General features: G+C 42.5%; 1 protein-coding gene across 1 annotated transcript in view; it reads right to left on the bottom strand.

Moving 5' to 3' along the window:
* Positions 1 to 21,350, bottom strand: part of LOC114252694 (uncharacterized) — a 30,120-nt gene extending 8,770 nt beyond the window's left edge. The window contains exons 1-2 of the mRNA XM_028187279.2: positions 20,979 to 21,350; positions 3,570 to 3,739 (exon numbers count right to left, since the gene is read on the bottom strand). Of these exons, the coding sequence (XP_028043080.2) occupies positions 3,570 to 3,739; positions 20,979 to 21,249 (441 nt within the window). The 5' untranslated portion in view covers positions 21,250 to 21,350. The remainder of the gene's footprint in view (positions 1 to 3,569; positions 3,740 to 20,978) is intronic.
* Between the last annotated feature and the right edge of the window lie 6,343 nt (positions 21,351 to 27,693).

Consider the following 27,693-nt stretch of genomic DNA (forward strand, 5'->3'; position numbering starts at 1 on the left):
TTCAAGGTACGAAGTATCATCCGGAGCAGATATCTGCGTCTCCGTCAGAAAAAGGAGGGCAGGCTGCGCCGTCTCAAGATGGTGGTGTACGGCGTCGAGGTTGCTATGTAGACCCCTTACATTGCTGAAATCCACATTAAATGTGGAATGGGGAATCGCCGACAAAACCCTTTTCCTTTTTCGAACTTTCATATATTATTTTTTTAATTTTATTTGGAGAGTGGGATTGGGTGGGGTAGGATGTTCGAGGCGAAATCGTGACAATACCTGAATAAAGCGCGGAGCACAGTACGTGCTCGACCACGGGTTGCGTGAGCGACCGACGCAGGGCATGGAAGGGCCCCCAGTCCACCCTGCGTGCGATCGCCGGGATCCACTCCGGTCTCCGACTCCGGCACGACGACCGCACGACAGGATTTTACACCGGTTGGCGGGACAGCTTCCCGGGGCGGAGTTTAGTAGTGACACCCGGGTTCAGGTCCCCAACTGACCGGCGGGCGGCGGCGAACACCGTTTCACTGGGTCTCCCTATACCCCCGTCAAACAATCACGTCCCGCGAGCTCACACGCATGTCTGCTCCGCATGTTCCAGATATCGCCAAGATTCACCCCCAACAAGGAAGAGGAAAGGGGAGGAATAACACTGGCTCTCCAACCCACACGCCGGAACACAGCTAGGCTATTTGGCGGCGGACTCTAGTTGGAGGGTGGTCGCCAGCCAGTCGGACAAGTCCTACCACCGATTATGTATTCGGCTCCCGTTTTGCACCACCCAGGGGTCACTTGTAGGGAATCGCGGGTAAAACCTACGGAAGCGGGAAGCAATCGACCCCCAAAATCGTGCTTTGGGCGACGTCGACGGTTTACCAAACGGTCTACAGGATCGGGTATGTAGTTTCCGGCGGCCACGACAAGAGGGTTCTCATGTCGTGCCGCCTTCTCAAAGTGGCGCAGCGATGCCGACTGTAGATACTTACTGACGGGGTCGAGCTCCAGGTCATCGTGGAGGTCCACGTTCCTCTGGAACCATGGTGCTCCGACGGCTATCCTGCAGAATCGGGATTGTATAACCTGAAGGGGTTTCAAGTTGGTGCGGGCCGCGTGAGCGAACACTACGCTTGCATACGTCATGACGGGGCGTATGCAAGTTTTGTAGAGGGTTACCTTATTACGGAGGGACAGTTTGCTTCGTCTACAAAGCATTGGGTAGAGTCGTCCTAGTATAAACGCGGCGCGATCGCGTACCGTTTTTACGTGGGGACGGAATGTCATCCCTCTGTCGAGGGTGACGCCTAGGTATTTGACCTTCGGGGCCCACGGTATGGGCTGGTCAAAGAGAGTGATGGGGCTAACGGCGGAGGTGTTTACGCGCCTATTGGGGAGTGGGGTGCTCGAAGTGGTATTCGGAGGGCGACCCCTTTTGAATAGCACCGCTGTGCTTTTCGTGGGGTTAATGTCTATTCGCCACTTCCGGAACCACTGTCCCATGGTGGTTACTGCGGTCTGGAGTCGCCGATGAAGCAACGACATCTTCCTACACGAGTAGTAGATAGCCGTGTCATCGGCGAAGAGCGCTAGATTGGTCTCCGGAGACCGGGGTATATCGTTGATATACAAACTAAATAGTAACGGGGAGAGTGCGGAGCCTTGCGGGACTCCGGCAGTCAGATGACGGGGACGAGAACGAGTTCCCTCTACTCGATATCGAAACGAACGGTTCGACAAGAAGTCTCGTATGATGAGCACGAGTCTGTCTGGCACTCCCATGTTGTACAGTTTGTAGATCAAACCGTTGTGCCAGACTTTGTCGAACGCCTTCGCTACATCGAAGAAGAGGGCGCCGGTCGGGATTTGTTTACGCCTATTTAGCCCTATTAAGATGTGCTCCGTGAGGCGGTGCACTTGTTGTACGCACGAGTGTTTGGCGCGGAATCCAAACTGCGCGTCTATTAGAATTTTATTCGCGGTAACGAAGTCCCAGAGGCGTTTCCGAAGGAGCCGTTCGTAAATTTTGCCTATCGCTGGGAGGAGACTGATCGGTCGGTAAATCAGTGCTAGACAGCACGGCCGTATTTATGGGGCTTCCTACCCGTGAGCGTGTTGACACGTTTTAAACACGTGAGCGTGTTTACACGTTTTTCAAACACGTTTTAAAGTATTGAAATTACAATAAAAGGAACTGTTTAACATCAATTTCTTATCACAGAGTAATTAGTTGATGATCAGTAGGTAAATAGTCATATTTGCGCCGACATATATAATTGGGATCATGGCACATAAAATAAGATCCGGTGTTGTACTTTTAATGTTCTTTTCTGAAATCTTTTTCTATTATAATAATTAAAAATTAAATGACACCTTTTTTACGCTTTGTTTGTTCAATCGTCTTCGCCATGTTTCTTTTCTCTGTCATTCTTTTACACTTTCTTACCGTTTTTTGTCAGTCATTTTTTTCCTAGTTATTCTCTGGTACCTAGCCTATACAGTACGTTAATTTACATATATGGGATTATAGGGGACATGTTCCTAGGTATGGTCGTAATAAGGTCTATTTTACTTTTTTATTAGTCCATTTGACGACGCGCTTACAAAGGATATTCGGTTGGGTAACTACATATTGGAATATTTTTTATAAATGTGCATGTACCGATGTACCAATTAGCACCGCGAATAGAAAAATCTTTAACCGCGATTACAGGAATTGTGCCGCGTTTTTCTAATCCGCGTATAGTGAAAACGCGAATGTCCGAAGCGCGGATAAGGAGCTTCGAATGTATTTAAAAAAAAATGATTACGTCTTAACAACAATTCAAATTCTTATTTGAATCAATCGAGGCTAATTTTTAGGGCTGCTTAATGAATCAGATTTGAGGGTAGTTACAAAATAGTAGTGCAAGGTAGAGGGGGAAGAGGTCGACCGAAGAAGACATGGATGGAGTGTGTTAATGACGTTAAGAGAGAGGGAGAGAAGTGAGACGGAGATGACGGCTGCTAGAAGAGAATGGAAACCCATAGACACAGCCCACTGAGTTTCTCGCCGGATCTTCTCAGTGGGTCGCGTTTCCGATCCGGTGGTAGATTCTGCGAAGCACTGCCCTAGCTAGGGCCAGTGTTAGCAACACTCCGGCTTGAGCCCCGTGACCTCACCTATAGGTATGTTAGGGCGAAGCTGAAATAGCCTCTCAAGGTTATCAGCATAGTTAGGAGAAAAAAAATGGAATAGAAAAATTAGCTGTGCCGACCCCATAGATAAGGTGGAAAAAAAGAGAAGGTAGTTAAATATTTTTTTTAATTTTTTTTATTGCTTACATGGGTCGACAAGCTCACAGCCCACCTGGTGTTAAGTGGTTACTGGAGCCCATAGACATTTACAACGTAAATGCGCCATCCACCTTGAGATATAAGTTGTAAGGTCTCAGTATAGTTACAGCGGCTACCTCACCCTTCAAGCCGAAACGCATTACTGCTTCACGGCAGAAATAGGCAGGGTGGTGGTACCTGCCCGTGCGGACTCACATGAGATCTTACCACCAGTAAAAAATAATATATACAAAATGAATATATCTCACTTTCGCTGCTCCAGCCAACAGTAACAGCTTGAGGATGAGCAGCACCACGGCTAAGGTCTTGACTCCGACGATGGCGGCTATGACGGCCCACGTGGAGGCGGCCCCCACTTGGAACGCCAGAGGGATCATAGCTTGCGCCATTTTCTTGAACGGGCGACCGAAGGTGCGACCTGAAACATTGAGGGTCTTCTTTATTTTAGTACATAAGCAAACTATCTCATCGCGGCCTAAAGGATAAGTCGCCCGGTGTACTCGTGTCTAGCGATGCAACAGTAATAGAGTTCGAATCCCGCCAGCGATCACCAATTGTTTTAATGAAATACGTCATTAGCACACGTTTATGACCAAATCAAACCCGCAAGCACATTTGCTTTATTACTAGGTAGTGCAAGGTCGAGGTCGACCGAAGAAGACATGAATGGAGTGTGTGAATGACGATATGAAAGAGAGAGGAGTGAGTGTTGAGATGACGGCTGATAGAGGAGAATCGAAGAGAAAAATTCGCTATGCCGACCCCACCTAGTGGGATAAGGTGAAAAGATAGAAGAAGACTAGTGGTAGGGGGTCCGCACGAGTAGGTACGACCACCCTGCCTATTTCTGCCGTGAAACAGTAATCCGTTTCGGTTTGTAGGGTGAAGCAGACATTGTACTGTAAGCTCAGAACTAGTGTTTTTTTTATTGTCCTTGTAGGCAGACAACCATACGGCCCACCCGATGGTGAGTGGTTACCGTCGCCCATGGACTTCAGCAATACCAGGGGCAGAGCCAAGCCGCTGCCTACCGCTTAATACTCTCCCACAAGCTTCTTTTGAAGAAGGCCATGTCATAGCGCTCGGGAAACACCGTGGAGGGGAGCTCATTCCATAACCGGATGGTACGTGGCAAAAAAGACCTCTGGAAACGCACTATCGATGAACGCAGCGGTTCCAGGTAATATGGATGAACTCTGCTCCGATGACGGGACGTGCGATGATAAAAAAGAGATGAAGGGATCATCTCAAACAATTCCTCAGAGCACTCCCCAGTGTCTCGAGGTGGCGGCAGTAATAACTTAAGATCAAGTGGGCTCGTTCACCCGTGTAATCTTTAAGGATCTCTTGTACTGACACAAATTTGACGTAATTCATCTGGTGACTTAATATTTTCATTGGTCCTCGCGTGACCTGATCATAATTAAAATTAATCTTACGGTTTTATTCTCGCATTTATTATTTCCGAAATTTCATAAGCTTAATAGTTCACGTGGTCTTTTTATTTAATTATTATTAATCCTACCTAAATGCCAGCGTAACCGGGCGAGTAGATGAGCTCACGGGGCTCTAATCTGGGAATTTGCTAACACTAGGCCTAGCAAGAGCAATGCTTCGCAAAATCTACTACCGGATCAGAATCACGACCCACTGAGTTTACGTTGTCGCGGATCCCTGTTATAAAACAAAAATTGAGGGTAGTTAACACAATTGTCGTATGTCAAATAAAGTATTCGTCCGCTACCACGAAAACTATACAGCATTAGAAGCGTCGGTAATAATGTAATGATAATAATATTAAAAAGTAAACGTTGGTAATAATGTAATGTTAATAATATTAAAAGGGAGATTAAAAAGTAAAAGTGTTTTTAATTAAGTGACTCATTATGTCGGCTTAGTCTCCGAGAACAGATTAACATTTCATTTGATGAGAGATCTGTGTACACAGCCCAGACTTTTGAAGCCTTACTTTTCCCCCGATAATTGGGCACGTGGGAGATCCGCCTACACTGGCCAGTCATTTAAAGCCTTTTCCCCGGAGAGGTAGCACGTGAGAGATCTGCCTACATTGTCCAGACATTTAAAGCCTTACATTTCCCAGGAGAAATGGCACGTAAGAGATCTGCCTACACTGGCCATACATTTAAAGCTCTACATTTCCCCGGAGAGGTGGCACCTAAGAGATCCGCTTACACTACCTTTTGCTGCGAAGCACTGCTCTTGCTAGGGCTAGTGTTAGCAGATTCACTCAAGTTGAACCTTTGAGCTGACCTACCCGTCCGTAGCTGAAATAGCCTCTTAGGCTACCAGCGAATAAGTAGGGAAAAGAATACTACTCAGACATTTAAAGCTTCCAACGAAGTCGTCGTGGCCTAAAGGATAAGACGTCCGGTGCGTTCGTGTTGAGCGATGCACCGATGTTCGAATCCCGCAGGCGGGTACCAATTTTTCTAATGAAATACGTACTTAGCAAATGTTCACGATTGACTTCCACGATGAAGGAATAACATCGTGTAATAAAAATCAAACCCGCAAAATTATAATTTACGTAATTACTGGTGGTAGGACCTCTTGTGAGTCCGCACGGATAGGTACCACCTCCCTAAAAGAATACTACTCAGACATTTAAAGCCTCAAATTTCCCCAGGCAGGTGGCACATAAGAGATCTGCTTACACTGCCCAGATATTTCGCAGACATGACATTAATCATGGTGAAAGCTATCGGTTTAATATCGACGTTCTAACGTATTTATTACGACTTTCGATTTCAAACAACTGTGTTACGCCTTTCTTAATAACCGACTAAAAGCTAATCATCTCGTATAGTGTTTGTTATATACAATATAGGGTAATTACTTAATGGTGGTGGAAATTTAATGGAAGATCCGGAGAACCTATGGCACGGTGGACTGATGACACAGTCAGGGCAGCGGAAGATATGGATTAGAATGACGGGCTATGGAACGTTATGGCATAAAAAGGAGAGAGGGCATAGAAGGCATTGGATATCAAAGGACTGAAGATGAATGAATGAATGAATATTGTTTATGTAATTTCCAATGATAGGCAACGCCTTGGCTCTGCCACTGGCTTTGCTGATGTCCATGGGCGACAGTAACCACTCACCATCAGGTGGGTCGTCTGCCGACAAGGGCAACTGAAAAAGATAAGCCCCAAAATTTTTTCATACCAGCATCTGGTCATCTATTTGTGAAATGACAAACTGACAATTTCTATACATAGAAATCTAATTACAAAAACCCAATTAGAAGATCGGGCCACAAACAGTTGCCGTCGCTCTAAGCACGTCATTTCGGATCCACCCGATTAGATCTCGGTGCTTTTCCAAGTAATCCAAGCACCGGTCACCGTTCTCGTTAAAAAAAATCGGTTGTCTCGTTAAAAAAGAAAATACCGATGGAATGGTTTCATTTTTCAAAAGAAAATTTTAATTTGGACAATTGACACCACATTCACTTTTCACTGAACTTCATACTTGACGAAAACATGAAAGTAAATGTATTATTGTATAGCAGCTGTCCACGCGGATGCATCGCTCACTCAAGTAGGAGAGAGACAGATGTCGAACGCTACCGAACGCGGAGGCCGATTGTGCCTCTTTGTCGCTCGTTGCGCGCTCTCGCTTGTACTTCAAGCCTTAAATGGAACGCCTCAATGAGTCATGTTTTTTCGTGCGCGCAGCCGGCTCCATCGAATTATAAGACGTTGTCACGTCAAAACTCGTGCTACCTCACGTACAACTTAGCCGACATATACAACCAATTGAGTTTCTCGCCGGATCTTCTCATCGGATCGTGATTCTGATCCGATTCAGATTTAGTGAAGCAGTGCTTTTGCTAGGACAGATGTTGCCAAAGTCTCTTAAGATGAGCCGCGTGAACTCGCCAACATATCTGGTGAACCCAAAACAGCCCTTCGAGGCTCCTGACAGTAGATACTTAGTAGACTACATAGTATAAAACAAAGTCGCTTTCTCTGTCCCTATGTATGCTTAAATCTTTAAAACTACGGCTTTTTTTGCTAAAATGCGTTTTTTTAAATAGAGGGTGATTGAAGAGGAAGGTTTATATGTACCTAGTCAGGTCATAAATTCTGTCACATGTTTAATGTAAAATAATTGAAACAAGTTTATTCATTATGTAACCATTCATATACCAAAATGAACTTAACAAAACATAGATTCTTATGACACTAAAGTTTATTCAAAATGACCTCCGTAATTTTGAATACAGGCCTTCAATCTGCGCGGCCAGTCGTCTATCGCAGCACGAACGAGGTCCATGTCAATATCGGCGGCTGCCTTAATCAAGGATGTCTTGAGTGACTCCAAATTGGGATGAGGCTTTGAGCACGCCTTTTCCTCCAAGTGATGCCATATCTTGTAATCTAACGGATTCAAATCTGGACTGGAGGAGGACCAGTCTTCGTGCCGGATGAAGTCGATTTCACGCGCCGCCAGCCAGTCTTGTGTGCTCTTCGCTCTATGAGCTGGCACCGAATCTTGTTGGAATATCCAGTGCCTGTTATTGAACATGGTATGAGAAACAGGTTCCACAAGGTTCGTCAGGACTGTATTTTGATACACAACTGCATTCATTTTTACACCTTTCTCACAAAAATGTACCTCTGTTAAGCCCCAATAAGAAACTCCCAACCATACCATGAGCGAGGATGGAAAATTACCTCGTTGGACACGCGGAATACGGTTGCTCGCTTCTTCACTACTGTGTGCGTACACCTTATCATTTTGTTTGTTGTAGCTCTCTTCTACGGTAAAATTTTTTTCATCCGAAAAAAGAATTTCCCGATATTTTTTTCCCGCGTACCGCTTCAACAAAGCGCGGCATCTCTTCAGTCTCAGGTCCATTAGACGAGCATTCAAACGATGTCCTGTTTTTCTTCGATATGCCCGAAGCCCTAAGTCTTCATTTAACACCCTTTTCACCGTGGTTCTGCTTAACCCCATCTGAAGGGCCAACAGTTTCTGCTTACGTTTGGGATTTCTTTGAATTCGCGCCTTCACAGCTTTTATCACTGCTGGAGTCCTAACAGACCGAGGGCGACCACTTCTTGACCTGTCATCTACACTAGAGTCTTCATTGTATCGTTTGATGGTACGATAAACGAACCTTTTGGTTATATTCAAAATTTTCAGTATGTTAAAAATTTTAATTGGCGCGTAACCGCAACGATGCAACGCAATAACTGCAACACGGTCTTCTTTAAGCGTCCACTCCATATTTAAAAATGAGTAAAATTCTAAAAGTATACATTTTTATTTTCATGAACAATTCGAAATTCGAATTCAATAAAGATTTTTGTGGCCAGCATTCTAAAAGAAAAGTTTTTACTGTGTGACAATACTTATGACCTGACTAGTTATAATAACATCCATTAAATAGTGGAGAAATCAATAATAAATTACAGTTTCCGAAGCGAAGCGAGGGCGGGTCGCTAGTAAGCAATAAAACATATTTTCGTTTTAACTTTGAAGGCATATTTTCCTCATCGCGTCGTTTCCTCACTGCTGAGGGTCGTGACCATTATATTTCGACAGGATTCTACTCCTTGTAATATCCCACCAGCGCCTCCGATCATTGGCCGCATGAAGGGGAATGGGATCTCTAGTGTGGTGCGGATTTGGTCGAACCACCTTGTCGGACTAGACCCGCGCGGTCTTTTACCCTCGATCTTCCCTATCAAATCTAATCAAATCAATTTTTTTTTAAGGATTTTATGACCTGGTAACTGAGACCTTTAAGTCATGTCTTATTTTAATTTATATTCATATTTTTATGAAAAATGATTATTATGGAGTGAAATGCAATGAAGATGATTAATTTGAGACATTAATTAACTGGGATGAAATTAAATGAAATGAAATGGGATGAAATATAATCTCAGTAAAATGGTGGTCATTTACTAAGATTTTTTCAATTAAGTTTTTGGAGGATCCCGAGAAGTTACGTCCAGCGGCTTTGTTTCATTTTCCCACATTTGTGCACTTTCACAGATATTACATAGTTAATAAACAACCATTATTACACATTTAAACCTGAAGAGTGAACACTAAATAGACAAAATAAAACAAATCACACAACTTCACTCCTCGCGTTCTCGCCAAAAAGTCCTAATAAAATAAAATAAAATATATTTCACCAGTACCTACATACTTGTTGAACGTCTAAAAGAACTACCTACCGCCAATTCACAAAAACTAGCCTCCGTCCCGAGAAGAACTGGCAAGAAACTCAGCGGGTATGTCTTTTTTTTTAAATATTAGTTTTTTTTTATATTCTTTTACTGCATGTTATCATGTGATAAATATGCAATGTGGCTACGATGATCATAAGAATAAGATCATAAGAATTTCCTGCTTTTAGGAGAACTAGAGGTCCCGCAGTAGTCGAAATTCGACTATAATTGATTGGAATTGTAAGTTTGTACACTATTATGATTGTATTTTATACTTCTATAATCACAAATTTCGCCAAGACTACACAATAAAAAAAATTAATAAAGACAAACAATATGTATTTAATCTATTTTCAATTTGACAACAGACGTCGAGAACAAAAGTTTGACAATAAATAGTAGGTATGCGTGCGTTCACCATCGCGGTCAGGGTCATCCGTGGTTATCGCACCATCTCCTTTGAGGCGGCTGGGACGCCGGAATGGGTTCTGGAAGCGGAGGCGCTCGCCGCTGACTATAAGTGGCGGGCTGACCTTCGTGCCCGGGGCGTGGCGCGTCCCAGCCCCAGTGTGGTCGGAGCGCGGAGGGCCCAATCTCGGCGGTCCGTGCTGGAGTCATGGTCCAGACGGCTGGCTGATCTTTCGGCTGGTCGTAGGACCGTCGAGGCGATTCGCCCGGTCTTTGTGGATTGGGTGAATCGTGACAGAGGACGCCTCACTTTCCGGCTCACGCAGGTGCTCACTGGGCATGGTTGTTTCGGTGAGTTCCTGCACCGGATCACAGCCGAGCCGACGGCAGAGTGCCACCATTGTGGTGGCGACTTGGACACGGCAGAGCATATGCTCGTCGCCTGCCCCGCATGGGAGGGGTGGCGCCGTGTCCTCGTCGCAAAAATAGTTGCCGAGTGTTGTGGCATCGATGCTCGGCGACGACGAGTCGTGGAAGGCGATGCTCGACTTCTGCGAGTGCACCATCTCGCAGAAGGAGGCGGCGGGGCGCGTGAGAGACGCACAATTCCGCCGCCGTCGAGCGGGGGCCAGGGAGGCGGATCTCGCCCAAGCATTGGCCCTCTAAGTGTTTCGGGTCCCCCTCACATGTCGGTCTGGGGACCGGCGAGGGGAGCCTAAGAAGACGACGTGCAAGCTGCTCTGCACGCGTTTTACGCAAGAGCATCCGGGTGATGGAAGGCCGGCTATCCTCGACCCACGCTGGTTCTGACCCAGCGGGGTATTCCGTAGGGTAACCCACTCTAACCGGCGCCATCTAGGCGGGCTTCGGACAGTCTGCCGACCGAGAGGGCTGGTGGTCGTGGCGCCGACGACCGCCAGTCCGGCGTCCCGAGGGGGAGGATGACGGGAGAGATGTGCTCCGCACTAAACGCTTCACTTTCCCCTCTTTGCCTTGTCATGAGTTCTGTCTCATGCGAGGTTTGGACGTTGGTTGTTGAGCGACAGGAGGTTTTAGTCAGTTCGACTCTGACATACCCCGCCCAGTATCCCCAGAAAAGGGCGGAAGTCCGGCGATTTCCTCCTGACAAAAAAAAAAAGGTATGCGTGCGTGTGTGCGTCAAATACATGGTATTTAGTGTGTGCAATGTTTTCTTTATTGATCTAATGTATCTTTTACGCATTATTTTAAAAAAATATTAGCATTGTGCACTTCTTCTCTATATTCTCTATAAGTGTGGAAAATTTCATACTCCTGCGTCCGCGCAATTTTCGTAAAAAGGGATACAAAGTTTTTTCTTCACGTATTAATATATAGATAAGCGATGATGCTTTGAAATAATGACTCGCGGCACAATATCGGTCATTTTTAAGCCTAACGCTTTCCACGCCACTTCTGTTCTAGTTATTGAATCTTAAATTGATTTTCCGCTGAACGATATGTCTTAACGCTTACTGAACACGCAACTGATTAGGATCGGTTTCCACTAAAGCGCAGGTCAGACATGCCACTGAGGTTTGGTACGACATACATATATGCCTTACCTTGTGACATGAGTTTTAAATATCAGTTTTATAGTACAACGGCTGATACACCGCTCAAACCTTAACGCGTTACTGATTATTATTATTTTTTATTGCTTAGATGGGTGGACGAGCTCACAGCCCACCTGGTGTTAAGTGGTTACTGGAGCCCATAGACATCCACAACGTAAATGCGTCACCCACCTTGAGATATAAGTTCTAAGGTCTCAGTATAGTTACAACGGCTGCCCCACCCTTCAAACCGAAACGCATTACTGCTTCACGGCAGAAATTGGCAGGGTGGTGGTACCTACCCGTGCCGACCCACAAGAGGTCCTACCACCAGTAAAGGGTAGAGGTAAGGTTAAAGGGCAGAGGCTTCAATATCGGTGGTACGTATTTGAGGTGAGGTCTTATCGTTTGGCGAACCCGTCAGCTGGGCTTCGGACAATTGCAAACCATGACCGAGGACGTCTTACTTCAGGACACGATGCTCGATTTCTGCGACTCCACCATAGCAGATATAGACGATGGAATGTGAGAGGGAATACTAATCCTTCTCCACAGCGATCCGTCGCTGCTAAGCAAGGGGACGTAAAAGGGCTTCCATCCGACTATGACCCGTGTAGGCGTCCTCCTCATGTAAGAGGAGAGCCCTTACATATTATTTACAGTCTTAGGTTTAATGTCTCAAGATGGGTGGTGGCATTAACGTATTATTATTGACTATAGCGGACGAAGAGCTTCATAAAATTGCATTTGGCTCCTGCTTCGCCTAATACCATGACGGTGTGGCGGGTAGCCATCATACAATGCAAGATATTTGACAGATGCCTGAATCTCGCTTACGACAATTTCAAGAAGAAGTCGTCGTGGCCTAAAGGATAAGACGTCCGGTGCATTCGTATCGTGCGATGCACCGGTGTTCGAATCTCGCTGGCGGGGTACCAATTTTTCTAATGAAATACGTACTCAACAAATGTTCACGATTGACTTCCACGGTGAAGGAATAACATCGTGCAGTAAAAATCAAACCCGCAAAATTATAATTTGCGTAATTACTGGTGTTAGGACCTCTTGTGAGTCCGCACGGGTAGGTACCACCGCCCCGCCTATTTCTGCCGTGAAGCAGTAATGCGTTTCGGTTTGAAGGGTGGGGCAGCCGTTGTGACTATACTGAGACCTTAGAACTATATCTCAAGGTGTGTGGCGCATTTACGTTGTAGATGTATATGGGCTCCAGTAACCACTTAACACCAGGTGGGCTGTGAGCTCGTCCACAAATCTAAGCAATAAAAAAATAAAAAAAAGATAAGCTCGCATATATACAAGTTCCGAACAACAACATTTGGACCGTCAGCAATACCGTCTTTACCATAAGGGCACACGGGGCCCATACTCAGGGGGCCCCGAAAGACCGACAATTTCTCTCACACGTTTATTCTCAAAACATTTTTGTCGGGCGCATTACACTTTTTTCACAAATCAGTAATCAGAAGGTATTTACAAGGCACATACTATGCCTATAATAGAAGATTTTGCTCAACAGAAATCCCGAAAGAAATCGTAACCAAAAAACCAGCAGCATTCTAATATCATTAATGACATATTATATCATACTGTATTTGATTACCTATAATAAATGGTCTCATACTCAGTAAAAAAATGTTATTATAATTCACTTTTACTTTCCAAAAGGGCCTCAAATTCTTGTGTGCCCAAGGGCCCCATCCTAGTTTAAGACGTCCCTGACCGTCGGTCTACCGAGCAAATATCACCCGCTCGGTGGAAGATCTTTCCTTTCGTCGTTTATCTCACTATTCTATGGACTAATTCTTCGCTTGTGATTGTGCTACCTGCTTGTGTTGTGTTCAAAATATTGTATGTAAATTAATAATAAACCTTGACGATTAGTGATTAATTTTATTGACTGTATGGTGCAATACAATATATGTGCATTACAATATGCTCATAGAGAGAGTTCAGCGTAAGTTTGCTCGGTACCACACGGTACTCCACGGGGTTTCCCGAGCGCTATGACATGTCCTTCTTCAAACGAGGCTTGTGGAGAATATTAAGCGGTAGGCGGCCGCTTGGCTCTGCCCCTGGCATTGCTGAAGTCCATGGGCGACGGTAACCACTCACCATCAGGTGGGCCGTATGCACGTCTGCCTACAAGGGCAATAAAAAAAAAACGTGTATAAGATATGGTTATCATCGGTTTTTGTGTCAGGTATGGTTGGACTGGATACCCTAAACCGCAGGCGAAAGTTGCATCTACTCGTACATTACTGTTCTTTATTACAGAATAGAGTCAATAATCCCGTGGCACTACGGCAAATGACACTATTCGTCCCGCAACAGTATGCGCGGGCGGGAGTGCGCCGCCACCATCACTTATTCGCGGCGTTGGCGGGGCTGAGGACCCGTAGAGCTAGGAACTGTCCAACGGCCAGGGCAATTGCGCTATTAAACGAATTTCTGTCCGAAATCCAGGACGTATTTGCCGATAGTTGGGGAATACTTTATTCCAAAATAATTTTATTTTTAGCATAATAAAATATTATAATAGTACTTAATAATTTCAATAATGTTTTTGTATTAACGAGTCAGGCGTTTTGGTGAAAACTGTAAGCCTGACTTTGTATTGAATGGAATAAATAAATACAAATCAACAAAAACTATTTATTCTAAAACAGCAATTTTAACCTAAAGTTTTATTTATCACCTAACTCCATTTTACTATCACAAGAAGGTTCGAGAAAGATTGGCGTGAAAATCGAAAGCGCCATGACGTTCGTATTATGAAAATGACAGGTTCCAAATTCAAACATGACGTTTTAAATTAGCGTTTATGGTCAGACTAGCTGACCCGGCAGACTTCGTAGTGCCTCAATCGATAAATAAAAGGCCTAAGCTTTTGTATAAAATAAACTTAAAACAAACAAAAGGAATCCGTCCGACGGGGGACACATCTAAGGGAAAACAAAATTGTTATTTTTATTTAATTCCGAGCATTTCCATATTTATCTACCTTTTAAACCTTCTCTGGACTTCCGCAAATAATTCAAGACCAAAATTAGCCAAATCGGTCCAGCCGTACTCGAGTTTTAGCGAGACTAACGAACAGCAATGCATTTTTATATATATAGATAGATTGTGAATTTACAACACAATCGATTCATAAAACAAACTAATCGAATTCAGCCCGCCATGCTGGTTGATCTTTGATTTATCTTTGACTCGATCGCTGCCAAGCTACCCAAAACCCGGTCACCGCCCGGGCCAAAATGAAGATTACCTGAAAATTTCATCGAAATCGGCCCAGCCATTTCGTAATCTTTAAGGAATAGAGATCAACTCTTACATAGCGCACACTATAACAATGATCATGTAACTTTCGAACGATTTTTTTACTGGTGGTAGGACCTCTTGTGAGTCCGCACGGGTAGGTACCACCGCCCTGCGTATTTCTGCCGTGAAGCAGTAATGCGTTTCGGTTTGAAGGGTTGGGCTGCCGTTGTAACTATACTGAGACGTTACAACTTATATCTCAAGGTGGGTGGCGCGTTTACGTTGTAGATGTCTATGGGCTCCAGTAACCACTTAACACCAGGTGGGCTGTGAGCTCGTTCACCCATCTAAGTGTAGATGCAGTTGTATTAGTTCTGCTTCTAACTGTATTGGGTAGGCGCTGACACGAAGGATGGTTTACAGAGTGAGTATGAATATGTACTGCTTTGAATAGTTTATTGAAGATAGCAATATACACAAAAAAACAATGACAGGAGTGGTATGAAAAAGAACGAACATACAGGAGTAGTAAAGCACTGACACGAACGATAGGTAGCACAGCGAATATCGTTATGTACTGCCCGCAGTTTTCAAGATTGCCGAAGTGTTGAACAACAATAATAGATGATTGCCTGAATTCATAAACGACAGCGATTTTGTCGAATTGTAAAGCGGCTGCCCAAGTAGTGGCGAGTAAGTGAGTCGCCACATCCAATAAAAAAAAAGAATTAAACATAACGATTACCCGCTTGAATCGGTATTATTGAATCGATATCAGACTTTGGAAAGCACTTCCCAAAATGTGCTTCTCAAAAATCTGACTAAATTGGCTTTTCTAGTTGAATATTTTCAAAAAATCCAGTTCTTTGGTAGCTCTTTCATACGATTTTCGACCTTAAAATACACAATACATCATCATCACATACTTAGAATAAAACAAAGTCGCATTCTCTGTTCCTATATCCCTACGTATGCTTAAATCTTTAAAACTGCGCAACGGATTTTGATGTGGTTTTTTTAATAGATAGAGTGATTGAAGAGGAAGGTTTATATGTATAATTCTTCTTCTTTGTCGTTTCCTCATTACTGAGGGTCGTGACCACCTTGGTCCAGTTTTTGCACCAGCTTCCTCCAATGCTGCCTGCATTCGGCCTGCTTAATGGCGCCCGGGACGCTGGTGTTTGTGGCCTCCTTGATAATGTCGGTCCACCTGGTTGGCAATCTTCCTCGACTTCTCTTTCCTTCAACGTGACCTACAACTATAGATTTTTCCAAGTTCTCAGGATTTTGTCGGGCCACGTATCCGATATGTATAATAGCATCCATTAAATAGTGGAGAAATACTCTTAGTTTTGAGATTTCTAATGTGATGTCGTAAATAACCAATAATAAAATTTCCTTCGGAAGGCGGGTCGGTAGTACATTACAATCGATAATGTCACGTCCTTACGGATCCATCAGCTCCAATATCTGTTGCATTAGACGTCTTTACCTCTAACACTAGAAGCAGGCTTAGGGACCATGGTAACCGTACTCGTCGAACTCGAGTTCGACGTGCAACCTAACCTAAACATCAGCCCGCTGAGTTTCTCGCCGGATCTTCAAAGCAGGTCGCGATTCCGATCCGGTAGTAGATTCATTCGCGAAGCAATTACTCTTGCGTTGTTAGATCTCCTTTGAAGGCGCTCGGGCAGCTGTTAGCAAATCACATTCCTTCCTGGTTATCAAGGTATAGTCGGGATGGATAGGGAAATACCGAAATATTTTGAGCATAGTTTTGTAGGCTTTCGGCAAGGCATAGGCTTTCGGGCTCCGTGGATATAATTAGAAAAAATACTGGACAATTGAACCAACATTCCGATGTTTAATCTCGAGTTTATTACTCGGTTTGAAGTCGTCGTGGCCTAAAGGATAAGACGTCCGGTGCATTCGTATCTAGCGATGCACCGGTGTTCGAATCCCGCAGGCGGGTACCAATTTTTCTAATGAAATACGTACTTAACAAATGTTCACAATTGACTTCCACGGTGAAGGAATAACGTCGTGCAATAAAAATCAAACACGCAAAATTATAATTTGCGTGATTACTGGTGGTAGGACCTCTCCACACATCTAATAAATAAAAATTAAAAAAAACTCGGTGATCGCAAAGTAGTTGAACTTGGGAGATAATTAATGCGATATTAAATGTCAAAAAAACAAAAAATAAAAAGGACTACAATAAAATGAAATGAGAATATAATTATTGTATCATTTGAAGTCAATTAAATATGCATTATTGAGGGTAACACAAAAACTGCTAGTCAGATAAACTTTAACACTAAGTTTACGGATTTTTCTTATATACCCATCCTGCATATACATATTCGTGATATTGTGTTGCTTCTTTTATAAGCTTAAATTTATAAATTTCTTTTTTATTTGTTCATTTTCTACTTTTAAACGTATGTCGTTGATGCTGTAAGCTTGTTAGGTTTTGTTTACCTTTTTATATTATTTTATTTTATTTTATATAGTAAGGAATACCCTACTAAAAAGGTATAAAATCGGCGCGCAGCTCCGTCACGGGTGCATTCCCGATCCTGCGGACAGAATGGAAAGCAGTCGACGTCGCCCAAAACACGTCATCTCGGATCCTCCCGATCCACTAACGGTGCTTCTAGGTACTTCAAGCACCGGTCACCGTTCTCGTCGAACCCGTCGCTTGCGACGAAGGGCTCGACGAGTAAATTAACTCTCAGACACAGCCCACTGAGTTTCTCGCCGGATCTTCTCAGTGGGTCGCGTTTCCGATCCGGTGGTAGATTCTGCGAAGCACGGCTCTTGCTAGGGTCCGTGTTAGCAACGTCATCAGGTTTGAGCCCCGTGAGCTCACCTACAAAAGTTAGGGTTACGCTGATATAGCCTCTCAAGGCTCTCAGCTTAGGTAGAAAAAAAAAAAAAAAAAAGTCACGGGTGCATTTTTCGGTTGACATTCGTCGAGAGAACATCGTTCAAAGACTTTAAGTGTTAGTAGTTAAGTGGGTAGATTTGATACAATGGCGCGGTACCGTAACTAGTTTAATCTCATTTCTGTTTAAAATTTTATTTGGGTGATTGTTGTGTTCCTAAGTGATTTCTACGTTTGATTGTAATACAAATAAAATAAACTGATTGTTGTTTAATCTAATTACATTATTGTTTTTTTTTATTGATCTTTATCCGATTATCTAAATATATATTATATGTATGTTTTGTACTGTTGTTTTCCTAAATAAATAAATAAAAATCTCAACGACACCCCTTAAATTGGCGGATGAATAAAAAATCGATTTATTCAATCTAACTCCAAAATGCACAATATTTGCATTCACGTCTAAGTGGAATGACATATAAGAACCAGTTTTCAAATAATAATAATAATAAAAAAAAAACGAATCATCGAAATCGAGCGTCTAGAAAAAAGCTGAACAAGCTTCAGGGTAGGGTCAATGGTAAGAGATCTCGTGGACGAATCCCCATGCGCTGGACTGATCAGGTGAAAGACCTTACCGAAACCCCACTTAACGAGTGTGGGCGCCGGGCCTCGGTTCGCAAACTATGGAGAACATCTGTCAAGGCTTTAAGAAGCAAGAATTCCATATGACCACGAGTGCTCTGCCAAGACCAAGAGCAACATCCATGAGGAAAAAGCTCTGACTTAACTAACAAAAAACTACCAACAAACAAAAAAAACAAAAAACTGAAAACATAAAAACTCTTCCTTTTTTTTAATCGTAAGGTAATTTGAATTGTTTTAATTTTCGTTCACTTTCAGCCCTTCGATATCCACTGTTGGACATTCTTCTTCTCAACCGTACTCTCCTGGCAGAGTAGTCGTGGTTATGTATGTTTTAATGCTTGATTGCGGCTTTTGCGAGGCCTCTCCATTTCTCTCTATTTGTGGCGGTACGTGCACATTGAGGAAGGGAACGCTTAGTAGATGAATTAATCAAGCCTGTCCATCTTGTGGGTGATCGGCCGTGAGAGCGTTGAACGTCTACTCTTCCTTGAACCATTAATTGTTCCAATGGGCTTTCATTTAAACAGCCGTCTGGTGTAGTGGTAAGTGACATGGTCACTACACAAGGGGGTCGTGGGTTCGAATCCCGCTAAGGGAAAATATTTGTATGATAAATATAAATGTCTTTCCAGGGTTATGGATGTATATTAAATATATGTATGTGTATAATAAAAATATTATATTTATTTCCGTTATCTGGTACCTGTAACACAAGTTCTTTACGAACTTACCACGGGACCAGTTAACGTGGCGTGATTGTTAGTAAATATTTATATTTATATTACGGATGATACGACTAACGATGAGCTCTGCTGATGTGCTATGCTCTGGTCGCAGCAGCTAAAATGGTCACCGTCTTAGATACAATGGAGCAGGGAACATTAGTTACTTCAGAAACAGCTTAGCATCATGCTATGCTGGTCGACCGAGCTTAAAAGCCACTTATCACCATAGGCCTTAACCGGACCCGACTTTAAAACCAACGGATTTCGAAAGCTTTTTTTCCTACTTATTCGCTGGTAGTCTAGGGGGCCATCCCAGTTACGCCCGGGAACTCATGGGAATTCAGCCTATTTTTTTTTTTTTTTTTTTCATTTTTTTTTTTTTTTTAACGCTGGGGAATCCATTTACGGATACCCGGTCCGGGGGGGTAACGAACCGGGTTATGTCGGACTCCGGCGCCTCCTGAGAGGAAGACTGAGAGCATTTGCTAACACTAGCCCCAGCAAGAGCAGCGCGCCGCTGAATCTACCACTGGATCGGAATCGCGACCCACTGAGAAGATCCGGCGAGAAACTCAGTGAGCTTTGACTATGAGTTAGTTCGCTTGTCAAACTCTTCGTAATCAACAACATTGACGAGGATAGACAGTTATGCTTATGAAGAAAATGTATTTCAGAAAATTCGTCTTTGTATTGTTCATATGGTTATAAACGATTATTAGAAAACTAATTATGGCTGTGGTCGAGAAGGTTATAGAAAAATATTCCTAAATTCAGTGAATTAAGTAAAAATCCTTGTTCCAACTAATTTATGACACAACAATCCAAGACACTAGGCTTATAAAACCGAAAGTTTTATGACTTATTATATTTCTAGAATAGTAAAAAGACGTAATTTTTGAGAAAGATCGTATATTCAGGGAAGCACTGCTCTTGCTAGGGCTAGTGTTAGCAAATTCTTCTCAGGTTGAGCCCGTAAGCTCACTCACCAGCTTTTTACTGATGGTAGAACCTCTTGTGAGTCCACACGGGTAGGTACCACCACAATTTCTGCCGTGAAGCAGTAATGCGTTTCGGTTTGAAGGGTGGGGCAGCCGTTGTAACTATAGTGAGACCTTAGAACTTATAATATCTAAAGGTAAGTGGCGTATTTACGTTGTAGATGTCTGTGTGCTAGTCTGTGAGCTAGTCCACCCATCTAAGCAATAAATAAATAATAATACTCTATAGATGGCGGTGTACTGGTTAAAAATAAACTTAAATTTGGCGATTCTTAAAGTTTATTTAAACAAATAGAAAGTTAAGTCACCGACAACAGCCTGTTTTACCAAACAAAGATTATCCGTTGGATCTTATATTCGTTTTACCAAAAGGTAACAATATACATTTCACATTTCTATTAGTATCTGTGGGTTTGTGCCCTTGGCACGATAGCGCTCGCACTGTTTACTTACTTTCTTTTGAATATTTAGGTAGTTTTCCAATTACAGAGCATAATCCGACTCAGTGACGCACAATGCCGAATTATGCTGAAGCTTAATAGGAACGTGAATTAGTTTTCAAATGCATCAGCAGAGTGCGCTAAGTTAGTACAGTTTTAATTAACATTGATTATTTCTAAGAAACTACGACGAAACGAAAGCCTTACAATTTTTTCAACATTAAATAATATTACTAACGATAATATAAACAAAATTTCGATCAATGCCAACTTAAAGAAAAAACACTTGTCAATTTTCTGTTACTGAGTCGGTATCGATTGCGAGTATCACGCGAGAGCAGTTCTTTTGGGAGTGCTCGATTGTGCGAAGCGTTGCTGTAGTTGGAACATTCAACGTTGAGCATTATGCCGCAAATGCGCTCTTGTGCTGTAATTGGAAAACTACCTTAGTGTACTTAACCATGTTACTTACCTACAGAATTCTCCAACACTCCATCACGCTCCATATTATTAGCTGATACAGCTGGTAAATAACCATTTTGCATATTTTGAATATTACTACCATTATAATTGAAACTTATTCCTACATTTTTGGTAATTTCACTGCGGACATTCGCGCACGAAGCACTATTTAAAATAACCAAGCACACCACGCAAACAAACCGCGCGTCCATTTTACTTGAGTTCCTAAGTATGTGAAAGCACGGTATGAACCATTTAATAATTTCTTTTATGTCCATCATCTTATTTATTGATTTAAATTAGGCTATTCTGTTACGATTTAAAAACTCGAAACTCATTGAAACGATACGTCTGCGACTGCCCATACGTCATTTCGCGCTAATAGCAGCATCAAAACTGGCTGCTAGAGAGCGCCGCGCCGTTCCATTTCTTCTTTCACTTGCGTGAGTCGACTTTAAAGATTCCTATTCACACAGAGTTATTCGAAAAACTCACAAACACGTCGAGTATAATTTAAAATAATTCGTAGTTTTCACATAGAGCATTGTAAGCGAGATTAAGTAGGTGTGGCTTACTAATTTCAAAGATTCAGATTATGTTGCCGAATACAATGAATATAAAATGAAGGAGTGTTTTTTTTTATTAATGGCTGGACGAGCTTGTGGCCCATTTAGTGTTAAGTGGTTATCGGTTTTTTTTTATAGCTTAGATGGGTGGACGAGCTCATAGCCTGTTAAGTGGTGTTAAGTGGTTACTGGAACGCATAGACATAGGTATACAAAGTAAATGCGCCACCCACCTTGAGATTTAAGTTTTAAGTTCTCAGTATAGTTACAACGGATGCCCCACCCTTCAAACCGAAACGCATTACTGCTTCACGGCAGAAATAGGCAGGGCGGTGGTACCTACCTGTGCGGTCTCACCAAAGGTCCTACCACCAGTAAATATAATTTTGGTGGTTTGATTTTTATTACCCGATGTGGTAATACCCGGTGAAGGGATATTCACTGCGCGAAGTCAATCGTGAATATTAATTGTCAAGTACGTATTTCATTACAAAAATGAATAACGAAGAAATAATGAGGACTGTTGAAGTTTGCTATTGGAATCGATTTCAGAAAAGAAATCTATAATCGAAATTTTATTTTGCGCATAGTCAGAAATCTGTATAAACATTTATTTTTTATATTTGCTTTGATTTTAATAAATACCAATAGACGTCAAATATTTTATACACGATCTTGTCAAGGTGGTCAATGAATTAAACTTCTAGCAAATTACTCTATTGTAATATATTTGTAGTCGTCGTGGCCTAACGGATGAGACGTCCGGTGTATTCGTGTTGAAGCGATGCACCGGTGTTCGAATCCCGCAGGCGGGTACCAATTTTTCTAATGAAATACGTACTCAACAAATGTTGACGATTGACTTCCACGGTGAAGGAATAACATCGTGTAATAAAAATGAAACCCGCAAAATTATAATTTGCGTAATTACTGGTGGTAGGACCTCTTGTGAGTCCGCGCGGGTGGGTACCACCGCCCTGCCTATTTCTGCCGTGAATCAATAATGCGTTTCGGTTTGAAGGGTGGGGCAGCCGTTGTAACTATACTTGAGACCTTAGAACTTGTATCTCAAGGTGGGTGGCGCATTTACGTTGTGGATGTCTATGGGCTCCAGTAACCACTTAACACCAGGTGGGCTGTGAGCTCGTCCACCCATCTAAGCAATAAAAAAAAAAAAAAAAAAAAATGTATATTATTAGAATTTAATGCGCTTCCATTATATTCGTAGCGGGGTCAACCTTTGAATACTTATATGTCAACAAGACTCACTTAACACCTTGGCTAGAGCATTGACCTAAAATTATGTGTGGCCACAGCTATGCTATAGATATTTATTGACTTTATTCATATTCGTTTTCTACACTCATTGACCGTGAAGACTAAGGCAATGATATAAAAAGATAAATGTTTTGAACTTTTATTTGTAGTGCATAAGTGGGTGAACGAGCATACAGCCCGCTTGGTGTCAAGCGGTGTCCGGTAACCATAGATATCACAACACGAATTCCCTCATCCACCTCAAAATTGGAGGTCGGTGTTTCAATTTCATTACTCTGGATTGAACTCACAATATCGCCCACCTATCAGTAAGCTTTCTATCACAAAATATAGGTAAAATATTTGTCGGAGAAGCCAAACTTATTGACAGCATCGTCAGTCATCGTAGAGGCGAATGGGTGATGGAGCTAAGAGAAATATTGAGTACACCAATCACGTTTGTTGCCTTAGAACAATTTAGAAATTTTCTATTGACGTTAGCAAAGATAACGAATCTCAGTTCTTAGGACGGAGGCACCGCTCTTCAAGAAGGCTGGTTGGTAAGTGTGATGGCGTCTACGCGCCTCCATCGGCTAGGCTCTGTCGTAGAACGAAGTTAGCCGAGTTCCGACGATACCGCGATCGTGCTGCCATCCCTCGGGAATCGTGCTGCGATTCGTTTAGCTATTAAACTAATGACCGTCACCGACATATTAATTACATATTATGAATTACACACACTTGGCGTTGCACAAATGTAACATTAATATATAATTCAAATGTATTTTCTTACATTAAAAAAATCCCAAGCGTTTATTAGAAGTCGTAAGAAGAAATCTTTAATCTACCATCAAATTATGCAATTGAAAATAGCTTGGTTTGTATTAAAATCAATTATAACGAACACAACGGAAACAGAAAACCCGCTTTGGACATATTAGTCCATGAGCTATGCAAGCGGAGAGAGAGAGAACACACTTTATTGCACACCAAAACACAATTAACATCAGAAAACAGTCAACAAGCAAATACGGTTGTACAATAGGCGGTGTTATCGCTAAAAGCGATCTCTTCCAGACAACCGTTTAATTACCCGCAAATTCTGGACAGATAAAGATAATAGCAGGTATGTTACCGTGTACTATTAACAACACATTATTAAAGAAAATACATATACATGTTGGAGTATTTCCACTTTCGGGTAGCGACATGGTAAGCGGGTGGTCTTCGTAAGTCAATAAAACCAGAAATGTTAACTCAGAGCGTATATTACGCAGGAGTGTTCCGTCTGACACGGCGACTCGCTCGCTTCTGAGCTCGAGAGTTTTTTTTTTTTTTTTTCCTACCTGAGCTGATAGCCGCTAGGGCTATGTCAGCGTAACCCTAACTTTAGTAGGTGAGCTCACGGGGCTCAAACCTGACGATGTTGCTAACACGAACCCTAGCAAGAGCCGTGCTTCGCAGAATCTACCACCGGATCGGAAACGCGACCCACTGAGAAGATCCGGCGAGAAACTCAGTGGGCTGTGTCTGAGAGCTAATTTACTCGTCGAGCCCTTCGTCGCAAGCGACGGGTTCGACGAGAACGGTGACCGGTGCTTGAAGTACCTAAAAGCACCGTTAGTGGATCGGGAGGATCCGAGATGACGTGTTTTGGGCGACGTCGACTGCTTTCCATTCTGTCTGCAGGATCGGGAATGTAGTTACCGGCGGCCACGATGAGAGGGTTCTCGTGTCGTGCCGCTTTATCGAAGTGGGGCTCGAGAGACAACAACGGAGCGTTTTTATAGCAAGGTATCGTGGTGGGACGATGTTGTTTACGACTCTTATCTTGCACGTGTTGTTTTCGATGAATGCTTGCACGTGTTGTTAGTCGTCCCATCTTTATTAGTCATGAACTAATGGTTTATAAAAACACGCGCCGACATACATACATACATACGGATACTGTTGCGGTGAATAAAAAAGCAAAACAAAAAAACGCGTAACGAATGGTCCGCTTTACGCAGCCAAAGAATTCGACCGAAACTTGTAACTTTCGCTCATCCGCGTCGATTCTATTATTATTACAAATCCTAAACGAATTAAACTATAAACGGACTATTGAGTTGTAACTTTTTTTTGACTTTTACTGGTGGTAGGACCTCTTGTTAGTCCTCACGGGTAGGTACCACCGCCTAGCCTATTTCTGCCGTGAAGCAGTAATGCGTTTCGGTTTGAAGGGTAGGGCAGCCGTTGTAACTATACTGAGATCTCAGAACTTATATCTCAAGGTGGGTGGCGCATTTACGTTGTAGATGTCTATGGGTTCCAGTAACCACTTAACACCAGGTGGGCTGTGAGCTCGTTCACCCAACTAAGTAAACAAAAAAAAACTAAAAACGTGTCAACGTCTTATAATTCGATGGAGCCGGCTGCACGCGCGAAAAAACATGACTCATGCGGCGTTACCTCGCTCTGAGGCGTTCCATTTAAAGCTTGAAGTGCAAGCGAGAGCGCGCAACGAGCGACAAAGAGGCACAATCGGCCTCCGCGTTCGGCCGCGTTCGACATCTGTCTCTCTCCTACTTAAGTGAGCGATGCATCCGCGTGGACAGCTGCTATACAATAATACATTTACATGTGTAATGAAAAAACTACGTACATTGTAAAAAACAATTGACATAGTTTATGCATACAAATAAATGTAACTTGATCAATTCAATAGTGATTTCCATTTACCTCCTTCTCTATATCCACTCAAATATCTATCAAACAAATAAAATTAAAATTTTCTTTTGAAAAATGTAACCATTCCATCAGTATATTCTTATGACGTTGTCACGTTCAACTATCGTCAGTAAACCGACTTTACAGACAACCGATTTTTGTCATCATCATCATTATCCTGCCCTTCTCCCAGTTACCTGGGGTCGGCGCATCATGTTTTCTCCTTCCACACTCCTCTATCATATACCATTTCTTCGCTCACTCCCCTCATACCCATATCGTCTTTCACGCAATCCATTTATTTCTTCTTAGGTCTACCTCTTCCTCTATATCCTTCCACATTCATAGTTAACATTCTCTTACCAAGCTCATTGTCATCGTTTCATCACATGTCCATACCATCCCAAACCGGCACTTCTCAACATCTCTGTCACAGGTGCCACTTTCAGTCTTCCTCTATCATATTCATTCTGTATTCTATTAATTCTCGTTACTCCACACATCCATCGCAACATTCGCATCTCTGCTGCTCGGTAGGCAGCGGCTTGGCTTTGCCCCTGGCATTGCTGAAGTCCATGGGCGACGGTAACCACTCACCATCAGGTGGGCCGTATGCTCGAATGCCTACAAGGGCAATTAAAAAAAAAAAAAAACGCCTTTTATACTAAGCAAAACAAGTTTTAATTTTTAATTTAGTCCAAAGGATCTCAGACTATAATACATTATGTAACACTAAAATTGATTTGTTAAAATTTTAGTAATTGTTATGTAATTAAAGCTTAATTTATAACGAACAATAAGCTGTAGTAACGTCAGAGTCGTCGCGGCCTAAAGGATAAGACGTCCGGTGCATTCGTATGTAGCGATGTACCGGTGGTCGAACCCCGCAGGCGAGTACCAATTTTTATAATGAAATACGTACTGAATACATTTTCACGATGAACGAATTATAACATCGTGTAATACAAAATCGAAGCCGCAAGATTTGTGATTACTAAACCGAAACATAGACTTCAAGGTGAGCGGCGGAATGCACGAATGCGATTTTCTCCTGTGGGAAAAAAAAAAACACGTTGGGCGATGATCCGGCTAATCCAACCATGTAAACCTGCCCAAGTATGCTATTAACAAAACAATCAATGTTTCCACTTTACAAGGAGATTGTATAGCTTTCACTAGATTGTAGTGTATTAATGATTTTATCGTGTCACGTTTTCTTTTGTTTTCTTTTTCCTACGCCATTTTTCGCTTTTCGCCATTGGAATCGTGGGCCTAGGGGTTACTAACACTGGCCCCAGCAAGAGCAGTGCGTCGCTGAATCTACCACCGGATCGGAAGGATATGAATGTCATTTAAATGTGCTTAACTTAGATTCTTAGTTAAGAAAAATGTTCATCTATACAAGAAAATGGCTAATTTCTTCTTCTTCTTTTAGATAATTTGGCTCCAACGCCTTTGGCATTGATTTTGCCAATGTCAAAGTATTTACAAAGACGATTTTAACATACCTAATATTTATCATATTTGAATAGTCATCGAGTTACATTAACGGATTTCCTTTTAATTATGGTATGGTACCTTATGGTATGTTCTTTTAAATAAGATAGAATGATATGTTAATAATAGGTTGGGGAAAAAGTTTCTTCGCCGTTTTTTAAGAAAATGCCTTTAAAGCCCGCCATTATTACACCGATTTACTAATCTGTTGAGCAGTAAAAAACCTCTTAGGTAAAAACCTCTTACGACGAAGGGAAGATCTTCCACTGAGCGGGTGATATTACTCGGTAGACCGACGCTCCCAATGTTTTTGTTCGGAACTTGTATATATGCAAGCTTATCTTGAAAATGTCGTAAGCGAGATTCAGGCGTCTGTCAAATATCTGTTCCGTGATGGCTACCCGCTAAATGTAATTCAGTGGTTTTACAACGCCCACTGAGTTTCTTGCCGGATCTTCTCAGTGGTTTGCGATTCAGATCTGGCGGTAGATTCTGGGAAACTCTTGCTAAGGTTGCTGTTAGCAAATTCTCTCAGGTTGAGCCCCGTGAGCTCATCTACCCGTCCAGACGTTAATTCAAATTCAAATTCAAATTCAAAATCATTTATTTCAACTTGGATGTCATCAAAAACACACTTGTTGAATGTCAAAATGTAAAAGAAAATGTTAACTCTACCACCGGTTCCAAAAAAAGCCA

The sequence above is a fragment of the Bombyx mandarina genome, chromosome 02, assembly GCF_030267445.1.
Source record: "Bombyx mandarina strain Sakado chromosome 02, ASM3026744v2".
Lineage (NCBI taxonomy): Eukaryota > Metazoa > Arthropoda > Insecta > Lepidoptera > Bombycidae > Bombyx > Bombyx mandarina.